At 38.1% G+C, this 14,601-nt stretch overlaps 1 protein-coding gene across 2 annotated transcripts in view; it reads right to left on the bottom strand.

The window, feature by feature from the left end:
* Positions 1-565: 565 nt before the first annotated feature.
* LOC138745306 (transmembrane protein 263) overlaps positions 566-14,601 on the bottom strand; it is a 205,677-nt gene continuing 191,641 nt past the window's right edge. For both annotated transcript variants that reach the window (XM_069902323.1, XM_069902326.1), the window contains exon 3: positions 566-1,934. In XM_069902323.1, coding sequence (XP_069758424.1) covers positions 1,651-1,934 — 284 coding nt within the window. In that variant the 3' untranslated portion in view covers positions 566-1,650. The remainder of the gene's footprint in view (positions 1,935-14,601) is intronic.

Below are 14,601 nucleotides of genomic sequence, written 5' to 3'. Positions count from 1 at the left end.
CTGGCCTGTGCTCTGTGTCGCATTCCACAGTTACCATCTGCACACATGGCTGGTTTTAAGTTGTGGTCTGAAAATTAATTTTCCAGCTTTCACATCCCTCCCAATGAACAGGCTGAGTTTATTTTAAGTCGGATGAATGTCAGAGTCTTCAAGTACCAGCCTGTTGAGGGCACTGCATCCATTGTAGGTGGTAGTCAAAACCATTTCTTGAAGCTGGTTTCATCCATTTCATATGATACTTGTAAATGATAAAGATCAACTGACCCATCTTTATATATCTGTCTTCGAAACCAATATCCACTTGTTCAATCCCAGCATTTCATTTAGTACTGTATTCCAAATCTACTATCCCCATTCTCTTAACTATTCTAATTGAATAAATAATTTATCAATTTCCATAATTGTTTTTAAATGTTCAACTCAAAACAATGTGTTCCACAACCTTGGTTCAATGGTAGCAATTTTTTTTACAGTGAATCAACAGACAAAAATAAGACTTTCCCCATGGGTGCAAATGTACTGATATCAGGGATATGTAGAAGTAAATATGAAATTTATGTCAAGCTGAACATTTTCAAACTTTATTTCCATTAAAATACAGACCTAAAGTCTAATTCATTGCTTTCAGGTGTCATATTTGCAAAAATAGTTCTATTATAGACAAAAATTAAATGTTTTGCATTTTGATCAACATAAATCAATTGTCTGATGCAGTCTAAATACATACACTTGCTGCAGAAAAATCAGGTGTAAAGAATGAAAGTAGAAAGATAAACAAGGAGAAAAACAGAGAGTAAAAAGTGCAAACAGTAACATCCCATGGTAATGACTTACCTGCTACCAATGCCATTTAGAGCAGGTAACAATAATCAAAAGTGAGGAGTCAGGCTGCTCATGATAAAATGTAACCTAAGCTATAGTACTCCAGTGTTGCACTAATATATTGATAACTTGGCTAGCTGCATAAAAGATGAGCATCACCAAACAAAGAAAAAAACTTGCTACAATGTAGAAAATAATTTAAAACTGCATGCTTACTGTTCCCAACACAACATTCAAACTTTCTGCAATCAACACTTTGAAACAATATTTACCCCATTTATGTTTCTACTCCAAATAGATAAAAAGCAAATTCTGAAACAGATAATTTGCCACTTTGCCACTTTTTTAACAGGATGAAAAGAAGCTTACAAAATACTACATGAACCAATAAATATGTACATGAGGAGAAGATGTGTTTGAATTCTTTTTGATGTTGGTAACGTGCTCTTTTGCCCATTGGACCCTGCAAATAAAACATTCTTGGGCATTTTGGCTGTGAGTGCTACACGTCCTTTGCAGATATGGGGCTTTGACAAATCCGTATGCTGCCAATGCCAGCAGAAGCATAATGCTATACCCTGTTAATGAGTAGTGTAGAATGGGATCAACTGCTCTGTTGATTGATGGGGCACAAAGTGAGGAGATATGGCATGAGCATTGGAGAGATTGGGGTGGGAAGGACTGCAAAGTTTTGTAAAAGCACATATCTCAGTGGTTGCCCTTGAAAACAAAACATACACCATGACAGTGTATCCAAACATGTTCAGGTATACTTAAAATTATGATGATTTCTCTTTGAAGGAAAACATACCCTATAAATTGCTTCATTTAGTCGGATTTGTCCTTTTTTTTGGAGGTAAACGCAACCTTGCTGGCAACAGCTGAGCCGACAGCACCAATACCGACAGACACAGCTGACACACTCCCTTTCACCAATCCGATGCCAGCCGCTGGCACTGTTGTCACAGCTGTCTTGGTCAACTCCAGACTTTTGCTTCCAACCCAAGCCACGCCACCCAGTGTGGCACCCACTGCTCCTTTCGTCACGCTGTAAAGGCCTCCAGTCATTCTCCAGATCATCCCAGTCTCCTGTGCAGCAAGCTCCTTTGGTTCTATGGGAATAATGAAAAAAAAATGATTGTCACAAACGAGACCAGGCAAACTTAAAACAGCAGTCAAAATACATTCACTTCAAGACAAATGTCTGCACTGAAAACAGAAAATTTAAAAAAAAAGCACCGAGAGATATTTAAGCTTCTTATCATTCAATTGCACAAATAACAACTGCCACTACCCTTGTGTTTTTACTGGTACTTCTCCAATTCTAATCATCTGGTACGATGCATGATTACATTGAGTTGTTTCTTTCCCTTCAATATTATAGCTCTGGCAGGTACAAGTAGATGCAGATAAAAAAACAGATGAAGTATGGAATTTCAGTTCACAGTCATGGTTATAACACTGAATTCAAAGGTTGAACAAATTAAAGCAAACTTAAAGCAGCAAATCACCTTGATGGCCTTTTCCTTTGTATGATAAAACATAACTTTACTAACTCACGGATAGTGGTTTTGTATCATATTTCTTAGACAACTCATGAAGTGCCAAATTAAGCTGAATCACCTTCTAAACCAGAATGAGGTAAAACAGCATGTTGGCTTTGGTCCATTACAATATGCTCAAGTCCTGTGATATCAAGGTATTTTTTTGGTCTTATTATTTAACATAAATAATAACTAGACCAACTTATTTATAAAAGGGGCTATAAGGTAGGTTGGAGACCAGTAAGATTCAAATTTTCCAATTTGAGGCAGAAATCAGGTTCCCACCTGGGCATGAGATTGCCGTGAGAATAGGGTAATAAAAGTGAGGCAGTTGGAGAGAGGATGTAACTAAGGAAGATGGGTCTATGTACTAATGGATCAACATCCTCCACCAATGATGTCATATGATCAAGACCCCATTTAAGGTAAGGTAATAAGTGTTAAATCACACCTGCTAATCCACTTGTTAGCCACTTTGCCAACTATGCCAATACAGCACATTCCCGATTAGCTGAAAACCACGTAACCAAAAATCTCAGTTATCCACATTTTTTTCAGCAGTAACATGACGCCACAAGTTGAAATAAAATTCACCCGACGTGCTCATGTAGGGCTCTGATGCATTGTTAGCGCCAGTTTGGTAACAACAGAGCTTAGAACCAGCTGAGAGAACAGATGCTGAATGCCTGCTCAGGGCCATCAGTGACCGTTTCGTAGTGGCACTTTCTCTTCAGCATCCCTAGTTCGAGGACATAGACGTTCAGCGATTCATCCGGTCATTGCCAACATTGTGAGAGTCAGTGTCTCACCAGCACATCGTTCTGGGGCCATCAGGTCTTCGATAGCTGTCTCGTACATTGCGCAGTCCCTGATGACTGCATATCCCTTGGGGCTGACTTGAGAGAGGAGGGCGATCTCTGGAGGCCATCAGAGTGAAAGATTTCTTGGGTGGGTGCTATGTAGAACTGGAAGCACTCCAATCAGTAGGCAAATTCTTCCGGGTCCTCTGGGGACAGAGGGCCGACCTGGAGCATGTCTGGCTTCAATAGGGCTTCCATCCCATCTTCAAAAGTAAGCTAATAAAATTGTAATGTGATCGATAGTACTTAGAGACTTGTGAGGAACACAAACGTGCTTTTATTAGCTTACAACTAACGGCCGGTATCTACAATGGTCTTGAGATAAATCGGAGGTAAGGTGGGAAAACAAGGTTTATATCTGGACCGACAGGGGCAGATTCAATCTATATATAGACAGAGGGGGTCGGCCGTCTAATCTATACATAAATAGTAAATTCCAGTTCATTGCATACTTTTCATAAAAGCATAATGACTCTAGATACCCATAAAACCACAGAACACTACAGCACAGAAATTGGCCCTTATGCCCATCTAGTCTGTGCCAAAATATTTTTTCACCTAGTTCCCTTGACGTGCATCTGGACCATAGCTCTCCATGCCTCCCCCCATCCATCCATCTATCTAAATGTTTCTTAAATACTGAAATCGAACCCGTATCCACCACTTCCGCTGTAAGCTCATCCATGCTTTCTCCACCCTTTGAGTGAAGAAGTTCCCCTTAAATATTCCACCTTTCATCATGAGCCATGTCCACTCATTCTTGTCTCAACCAATGTCAGAGGAAAAAGCTGACTTGCATTTACATGCCTTTCATAATTTTGTGCACCTCTATCAAATCTCCCTTCATTCTCCGACTCTCCAAGGAATAAAGTCCTAACTGATTCAACATTTCCCTACAACTCCACTCCTCAATTCTGGGAATAATCATGTCAATTTACCCCAGAATTCATTGCAGCCAATTAATGTGCAGATTGCAATAGGTTTGGAGGGATAAATTACCACACAACCAACACAGTCTCTGAACAGTTCGACAGAGCCACATGAAAAAGCTTTAGTTTAATATCTCTTGAAAGCAAACCACCCTCTCAGTATGGATCAGAGGGATAGAAGATTACATCGGTGAATTGATGGTGTACTCAAGGAAATAAAAAGTGTCAAATCAATTTAGAAATCAAAATTTAGTAATTAAATTTCCACAACTGTCTCTTGCAGGAAATTAGATAGCACCTTTAATGAACTCAGGAAGGTACAAAACACATTATAAATTAATTATTTTTGAAGTAAAATTACTGTTATTTTGTCAGAAATACAGTAATTCACACTGAGGAAACTCAGCAAATACACATGATAAAACTTGCTAATCTGCCTTGGGATGTTGAGTGAGGAATAAAAATTGGTCAGAGCATTAGGTAGCTCCACTATTCTTTGAAATACTGACATGGACTTTTCTTTATGCCCATTTGAGAGAACAGAAAGAGCTTTGTTAAACAGATCATCTGAAATATGCTATCGACATTAACAATTACTCAGCCATGCAAAAGAGTTTTATTTATTTTATTTGTAGATTTTGAGATGTTAGCATTGATGGTAGGGCCAGATATGTTGCTTGTCACTAACTGCACTGTCAGAGAGCCTTGCCAGTTCACCTCAGAGATAATGACACTGCTGTGGGAGTAAAATATGAAAGTCTGCAGACACTGTGGTTGAAATAAAAACACAGTGCTGGAGAAACTCAGCAGGTCAAATGGTGTACTTTCTATAGCAAAGGTAAAGATATACAAGCAACATTTTGGGCTTCAGCCCTTCATCAAGGTATGAAAAATGTCAGCAGGTGCCTGGACAGATAGATGGTGGGGGGGGGGGGAGAGGGGCAGTGCTGCAGGGTTAGGAGTACAGTTCCAAAAGCAGGAGTTAATAGGTGGATGAGGGAGGGAGAGCACAACAGCAGGCAGGGAAGGGATGGCTCTGTGAATGGAGAGAGAAGTTGGTGAAAAGTTGGAGGAAAGAAGACAAAGGGAAAGGAGGGAGAACAGAGAGTAGGCTGGTAGAAACTAGAGAAGTCGATATAAATGCATCTGGTTAGAGAACGCCCAGGTGGAAAATCAAGCATTGTTCCTCCAATTTATGGGTGGTTTTGGTGGGATAGTGCACAAGGCCAAGACAGACATGAGCATGGGAGTGGTGTGCGAAATTTAAATGATTGCCCATTGGGAGATCCCTGTCACTGATATGGACATAGAAAAGGAGTTCAGCGAAGCGATCTCCCAGTCTGTGCCCAGTCTCTCCAATGTAGAGAAGGCCACAAAGGGAGCACTGGATGCAGTAGATAAGTTTCTGTCCAGAAGAACATTAGGAAGCCAGATGGGTTTTTATGAAAATCTAGATGTTTCATGGTGTCCATTAGGATGGCCAGTTTTTGTTTATGTTTCATATTCCAGATTATTTCTTTAAATCCCAAATATTCAGATTTGTAATCCAGACATCCGGGTTACTCATCCGAAAGTTGCACTACTGTGCCTGCATTTACCACATGGAGTGTCAATTACGATATTTCTTTGTGCTCAAGAGCCTGGTATTGGAAAGTGAACACAACCCTTCCAATTCAGTGATGAGATTATGGGCCACCAGAATCATTACAGCAAAAAAATAAAACTGCAATTCCTTGGCTCGAGCAATGCCAATGGGGATTGGTGGAGGAATTGCGTTGAGATGTTGTGCTACAAAGTTTTCCTCTGAAAGGTAATATCCCCAACAGTATGTAATATTATGTACTTGCTAGTGAGGGCAATGACTACAGGTGAATTCTGCACTCTCTGCCCACCCCTTCTAATTTTCGTGGTAGTCACCCAACTACTAGCTGCCTGCATCTTAAGTATAACTTTTTTTCCTGAAACATCGATTCATGGTTCTCTTTGCTCCTCAGAAAGTCTATCTGTCGCCCAAACTGATCCACGTAGTCTGAGACACACATCTTGGAGACCTTACTGTCTGAGACACTGGACTGTACCCTGATCCCCCACATTTCACAGGAGGAGAATTCCACTGACCATCATCACCGACACTTTAATAAACTAGTGGACTTAACAAAAAAAATCTTACCTTGGCTTAATACGATGCACCCTCCTCACCCAAGCCTGGTGTTCGCTTAACCCTCACTTCTACCTTAAAGCAACCTTTATCAAAATGGCCATCACCACTGGAGACCCACCTCCCTTTTACAGTAAAGTTCCTATTATCTGGAATTCAAAAAAAATGGAGAAAATAAATAGTTAAAAAATACATGTTTAAAATTGCACTCCCTCCCCCACAGCAGCCCAGCAGTAAGTTTGCCAATCCATGTAACATAATCTCAAGCTAATGGAAAATTCACTAACCCGGCATCTACCAATCCCCATAGGTGTCAGAGACTAGGGATTTTACTGTATTCACTGTTATGCTTGTCAGAAGAAAAACTAACAGGACTTTGAATTGACATGAGCTGCCATTCCTTTCGTGGACATGTGTGGCCTCACTCTGTGGAGGAGGCTGAGGACAGACAGCTTGGTCTGGAAATGGGGAGGGGGGTTAAAATGGCTTGCAAGCCAGCTGCTTGAACAGCAATTGGCTTATCTGTGCTTGATCCTGCTGATGGAGAGGAGACCAAAGCCCCTTTCACATTTGCCAGTGATCCCAGGAATCAAATGCTAATTGGCCATTAAAGTGGCAAGTGTGAAAGCAAAATTTGCTCAATGCCAGCGTCAGATGACGTCATCTCATGCTGGGGATTGATGGCCTCGATCGCTAGTACAATCTGCAGATGCCAGCATTGTGATCAGGCAAGTGTGAAATGGGCAATGTCATGCAGGCACTTCTGATTAAAGGTAGAACAGACCAAATGCTGGGGATAAACCCTTGCAAGAGTGAAAGTGTTCAGTGTCCCAGTTAGGAGTGGTCTAGTGCGAAAAACCAAACCCCCATTCCTATCCCGGGGCCCTGAACGGCCGATTTAGTGGGACATAAATGTGAAAGGGGCTCATATCAAGAGTACATAATATAAAAAAAAAGGTCGCAGGAGATGCATGTGAATCGATCTCTGCCTTCACTATTCTATGTGTAAGAGAGCCAGCAGCTCATGGCTCATAGAAACATATTTGCATTATCTCTGCATTTAAAGGGAAAGACTTTATTTTTAATGTGTCCCCCAGTTCTTGATTCCTACACAAATATAAACATTCTCACCACATCCACACTGTCAAAGATCACTTGGGCGTCCTATAGGTTTGGAAGAACTCCTCTTTTAGTTTTCTCCAGCAGATACAAATCTAGCCTGTCCAACCATTCCTCAACCCACACTTTCCATGGGGAGGAGTCACGTGATGGAGTAGTGGCCGGACGGTGAACTCCAGCCCTCTCCAGAAAAGTCGGGAAAAACAAAGGAAAACACAAAAGCACAGAAATAAAAGTTAAAGAAAAGTGAGTATAAAGGTGGAAAGAAGATGGCGACAAAAAAAGAAAAATCGAAATCAACGGTAAGAAGAGAGGAAGAGAAGACAACGGAGTAAGAAGGAGAAGGCCTTACCTGTTCGAAGAGGACCGCGGTGGAGAGAGAAACCCGCTCCCTCAGGTCGGTAGAAAGTGGACTACAAAAATGGCTCGCTGAGCCGAGTAAAAGTGCGCAACCGCGCATGCGCGAATCCTCACGCATGCGCGATGCGCTTGAAAAAAAACACACCGACGGGAGGGGGGACCAGCTGGGGAGTCGATCTCCACAGCCGGCAACGACAGCTGCAGAACACCTGCAGCAAGAAGAGACCACAGAAGACAATGGAAACAAGAAAGAAGAGAAGAAAAGGGCAACAAAGAAACAACAGATGGCCAACCCACAGAAAGAAGAAGAGGAAGAGGAAGAGTACAGTGAAATAGAAGAAGAAGAGAAAGGCAAGACAAAGGATATACTTTCTCTTATTAAAGGATACATGGAGTCATTTAAAGAATGGCAAACACAGGAATTTATTGATTTAAGAAGAAGAATAAACAACACAGAAGAGAAAATGAATAAAATAGATATGACCTTAACAGAAATGGGAAAGAAAATGGACAAGATGGAAGAGCGGGCAGTAGCAGCAGAAATGGAGGTAGAAGACTTAAAAAAGAAATTGGAGGAATCTAATAAAAAAGCGATAGAGACACAAGAACTGTTAGCTCAAAAAATAGATATAATGGAAAATTATAACAGAAGAAATAACATAAAGATAGTGGGCCTTAAGGAAGATGAAGAAGGCAAGAATATGAGGGAGTTTATAAAAGATTGGATCCCTAAGACCCTAGGATGTCCAGAACTACAGCAAGAAATGGAAATAGAAAGGGCACATAGAGCATTGGCCTCTAAACCACAACCACAACAAAAACCAAAATCTATTGTAGTAAAATTCCTAAGATATACTACAAGAGAAAAGGTACTGGAGAAGACAATGGAAAAAGTAAGAGAGGGCAACAAACCACTGGAGTATAAAGGGCAAAAAATCTTCATTTATCCAGATATAAGTTTTGAACTCCTAAAGAAGAGAAAGGAGTTCAATATAGCAAAGGCGATTTTATGGAAGAAAGGGTATAAATTTATACTAAAGCATCCAGCGGTATTGAAAATATTTATTCCAGGACAACAAAACAGACTATTCTCGGATCCAGAAGAAGCACGAAAATTTGCAGAACAATTACAAAAATAGACTGAGGGATGAAGATGGGTAATGAGAGTAAAAATGATCACGATTGATATGTATGTGGGTAAAGAGGTATAAGAGTGAATAGATACAATGTGCATACGTGAATGTATCTGTACTTAGAGGAAAATATAGATAGTATAGACAAGAATTAATAAGGGAAGGTAATGGAATAGAGAGAATAAGGAGGGAATTAAAAGAGTGACCTTTGTTACATATGAAAAGTGAAATCTTTTCTGGGGGAGGGCTGGGTGGGGGGGAATAGCGGTCACTGCAAAATCAGTTGACGCTTGCGAGTGAATTCGCAAACCCAAATGGAGAGGGGAGATGTGGTTGTCCGACAAGGGATAAAGGACAACTCAGGAGGGGAAGGGGAGATTGGGGATAAAGAAGATATAAATAGGAGAATAAGGAAAATGTTTGATGTTGTAGGAATGTTGTCTTATAAAGAGTTTAAAATAAGAAAACAGAAATGGAAAAGGAGGAAAGGTAATGATGGAAAAACGGAAAGGGAACATACTAATAGGAGGGGATTTCAACCTGAATTTGGATTCAAATATGGACAAAACTGGGAAAAAAATTAACAGAAAGAACAAAGTAACCAAATTTATAATTAAATCAATGCAAGAAATGAAACTTTTGGATATATGGAGGAAACAAAACCCAAAAGAAAAGGAATACTCATACTACTCGGCTAGACATAAAACATACTCAAGAATAGACCTATTTTTGTTACCAGCTAGTATGCAGGATAGAGTAAGAAAAACAGAATATAAAGCTAGAATATTATCGGACCATTCACCCTTAATATTGACAGTAAAGCTAGAGGACATCCCTCCAAGAATGTATAGATGGAGATTAAACCCCATGCTACTTAAAAGACAGGATTTTTGAGAATTTATTGAAAAACAATTAAAAATGTATTTTGAAGTAAATACGGAATCAGTGAAAGATAAGTTTATACTATGGGATGCAATGAAAGCATTCATTAGAGGGCAAATAATAAGTTATGTAACCAAGATGAAGAAGGACTATAATCAGGAAACAGAACAGTTGGAAAGGGAAATAGTAAATATAGAAAAACAATTAGCAATGAAGGAAGATACAACTAAAAGAAGAGAATTGGCGGATAAAAAAATAAAATATGAAACATTACAAACATATAAGGTAGAGAAGAATATAATGAAGACAAAACAGAAATATTATGAACTAGGTGAAAAAACGCACAAAATCCTAGCATGGCAGCTTAAGACAGAACAAGCTAAGAAAATGGTATGGGCATCAAGGAAAAAAGACAAACAAATTACATATAATCCAAAAGAAATTAAGGAAAACTTTAGAGAATTCTATGAACAATTATACCGAACTGAAAACGAAGGGAAAGAAGGGAAAATAGATTGATTTTTGACTAAAATTGAAGTACCAAAACTACAAATAAAGGAACAAAATAAATTAACAGAACCATTTGGAACAGTAGAAATACAAGAGATAATAAAAAAATTACCAAATAATAAGACACCAGGAGAGGATGGATTTCCAATAGAATTCTACAAAACATTTAAAGACTTATTAATTCCGCCCCTCCTGGATGTAATCAACCAGATTGATGAAACACAAAGCTTACCAGATTCATGTAAAACAGCAATAATTACAGTAATACTAAAACAAGGGAAAGATCCACTCTCACCAGCGTCATATAGACCAATATCTTTGCTAAACACAGATTATAAGATAATAGCTAAACTATTAGCAAACAGATTAGCAGAACAGGTTCCGAAAATGGTAAATTTAGACCAAATTGGATTTATCAAAAAAAGATGCACAACAGACAATATTTGTAAATTTATTAACTTAATTCATGCAGTAGAAGGAAATAAAGCACCAACAGTAGCAGTTGCTTTAGACGCAGAGAAGGCCTTCGACAGAGTAGAATGGAATTATTTGTTCAAAGTATTGCAAAAATTCAGTTTACCGGAGAAGTATATTAATTGGATTAAAGCATTATATAAGGGACCGTTAGCGAAAGTGACAGTAAATGGACATGTATCAAAGCAATTTAACTTAAGCAGGTCAACGCGGCAGGGATGCCCACTATCACCTTTATTGTTTGCGCTAGCTATAGAACCACTAGCAGAATTGATAAGAATAGATAATAATATAAAAGGAATAAAAATAAAAGACAAGGAATATAAAATCAGTCTATTTGCGGATGATGTTATAGTGTACTTAACAGAACCAGAACTATCAATAAAAGAATTATATAAGAAATTGAAGGAATATGGAGAAGTGTCGGGTTACAAGATCAACGTAAATAAAAGTGAAGCAATGCCTATGAATAATGCGGATTTCTCAAAATTTAAGAAGGAATCTCCATTCAGATGGCAAATGCAGGCAATAAGATACCTAGGTGTACAAATAAACAAAAATCTAGGCCAATTATATAAACTCAATTATTATCCACTAATGAAAAAATTACAGGACGATTTAGAGCATTGGAAAGATCTACCACTAACACTAATAGGAAGGATAAACTGTATTAAAATGAACATTTTTCCAAGGATATTATACTTATTTCAGGCATTGCCAATACAACTGACAGAAAAATTCTTCAAAGAGTTAAAGAAAATAATAAGGACATTTTTATGGAGAGGGGGGAAACCGAGGATAGCACTAGATAAATTAACAGAATGGTATAAACAAGGAGGCTTACAATTGCCAAACTTTAAAAATTATTATAGAGCCGCATAATTAAGATACCTATCAGATTTTTATCAAACAAGGGAAAAACCAGACTGGACGAGATTAGAATTAGATAAAATAGGGGAAAAGATACCTGAACACATATTATATAAATGGGATGAAAAATTGGTACAACATAGAACTTCTCCAGTATTACATCATCTCCTCAATATTTGGAAGAAGATTCATGTAGAAAGAAATAAAACAAATTATCAATTACCAAAACTAATATTGACGCAAAATAAGCTACTCCCTTTTACAATAGATAACCTTTCCTTTAAAGAATGGGGAAAAAAAGGGATTAAAAGAATAGAAAATTGTTTTTCAGGAAGTAGATTCTTATCCTTTGAACAAATGAGAGATAAGTACAATATAACTGGAGATACAGCGCTGGCATATTACCAACTGAGATCCTACTTGAAGGATAAATTAGGAAGCAATTTGAGTTTGCCAGAGGGAAGTAACCTTGAATATGTGATTACAGATACAATGTTAATCAAAAGATTTATAACAAATATGTATATTAAACTGCAAGAAAAGGAGAATGAGGAAACAAAGGGTAAAACTAAACAAAAATGGGAACAAGATTTAAATATAAAGATAAAAAAGGAAACATGGGAGAAATTATGTTCTGGAACGATGAGAAATACAATAAATACGAGGCTACGTATGATACAATATAATTGGTTACACAGACTATACATTACACCTCAAAAGTTAAATAAATGGGACCCAACAGTATCTGATAGATGTTTTTGATGTAAAAAAGAAATGGGAACAACAATTCATGCAATCTGGACATGTGAGAGAGTAGAAAAAATTTGGGAAGATCTCAATCAGATATTAAATAAAATAACAGAAAACAATATACCAAAGAATCCAGAGATCTTTCTCCTAAGTAACATAAAAAACAAAGAATTTGGAATTGATTTGGAGGATGCACAAAAAAGATTTGTTAAGATAGCCCTAGCCGTAGCAAAAAAATGTATTATGTCAACCTGGAAATTGGAAGATAATTTGAAAATACAACAATGGTATATACAAATGAATAAATGTATTCCATTAGAAAAAATAACATATAGTTTAAGAAATAATATTGAAATATTCAAACAAATATGGGAGCCTTACATTAAATACAATAGCGAAAACCTACCGGGGACAAACATTACCTAAGTTGATGGAAGGAGAAGGAAAAAAAAGAATGGACTCAGTAGAATTTCTGATGTATTTTTGTTGAATGACAACATTGTCTGACTGGTTTAATGCAACCTAGATTGTATACCTAAAATGGATGAGAGGGGGGGGTGGGGGGGTGGCTTGGGAGGAGGGAGGGGGGGGGGAGAAAAAGTCACTGTAAAGGTGTGAAAAAGAAAAGTGTGTATCATGGCTAATGTGATTTATGGTGTGAAAAATAAAAAAATAAATAAATAAAAAACCCACACTTTCCATATTGTTGAAATCAAGAGGCCTTATCAAGAGATGGTGTCATCTATAAAGTCATGATGACACCACCAACATAGGCTGGATCTCAAGCAAAGATGATTCGGAATATAATTGAAAGACATAGGCTTGAAGCCCAGACATCAATGACTGAGAGACAAAGGGGTTTTTAAAGAGGTAGAACTCACTTCCCTGTTTGCTCCAAGGGGGCAGATATTGAGAGAGTAGAGAGCTTTAAGTTTGTAGTGGTAACATCTCATATGACTTGTCCTGGTCTATCCATGTAGACTGGATGCCCAAGAAATCATAGAATGCCTTTACTTCCCCAGAAATCAGAGGAAATTTGGCATGTCATCTGCATCCCTCAACAACTTCTCAGATGGACTACAGAATGTATCCTGTCAGGGTGCATCACTGCGTGGTACAGTAACTCTTCACACAAAATCACAAGAAACTGCAGAGAATTGTGAATGCAGCTCATACAAACGCATACAGCCCTCCTCCCTTTCATCAACTTGATCTACATTTCCAGTGACTTTGGAAAAACAATCAACATATTTAAAAGCTCGTGCCATCCCAGCCGCACTTTCCTCCCCCTCCTCCTGATGGTTCACAATTGTGAGATCACACATCATCAGATACAAGGACAGTTCCTTTCCTGCTGTCATTAGACTCCTGAGTGAACCTCATATAAATAAAATAATGTTGCCTTTTCTCTATTCCAACTTATCTCTTTGTACTCCTGTACTATGTATGTGTGGACCAGCTGGATTGCTTGTAAACTTGAATATTAATGAAAAAATACTTGGATATTCAGTTTCTTATAAATTTGAACATCTAGTTCATCTTGGGTAACAAACCAAAGTAAAACCTATCTGACAATAATCAAAACTATGAGAATTTTTTTCAGCACTAGTTTGATTCAAGACTTGAGTTCAAGAATGAACAGAAATAAAACAAGAGAAAATTTGATGTAATGTAAAGATTTTCTTCAAATTTTAATTGACAACTAAAGATCTAAGAAGATTATTGGCGAGAAATGGACTCCAGCAGGATGCTGCCAAAATGAGAAAATTACCTTACTCCAGAGCCATATAATTTGTATGCTGGAGATGTGAAGTTATGCAATGTAATGAAGATCATCACAACTCAGTTCATCATACTCAGACAGCCATTAAAAATATCATAAACTTTGTTAATTTTAGCATTGGCAATTTCATATTTTCTCACATGGAAGGAAGACATTGCCCCCACTGTATCTATACCACTGAGGTGGAATGTTTCTGAATCATTGCCACTTATTTCCCAGTTGTCCTCTCTCTCTCTCTTTCATGACCATCAACAACCCCCTCCCCTCCCCCTGCCAATTCTACCACACATCTACATTAAGGACAACTTACAGTAGCCAATTAACCTATCTTTCAGCATGTCTTTGTGATGTGGGAAGAAACCCATGTGGCTAGGATCAAGACAGGAGGATTATCTGAAGTAAGGAAT

Source organism: Narcine bancroftii, chromosome 1, assembly GCF_036971445.1.
Source record: "Narcine bancroftii isolate sNarBan1 chromosome 1, sNarBan1.hap1, whole genome shotgun sequence".
Lineage (NCBI taxonomy): Eukaryota > Metazoa > Chordata > Chondrichthyes > Torpediniformes > Narcinidae > Narcine > Narcine bancroftii.
This window is presented reverse-complemented; position numbering and strand designations above follow the sequence as displayed.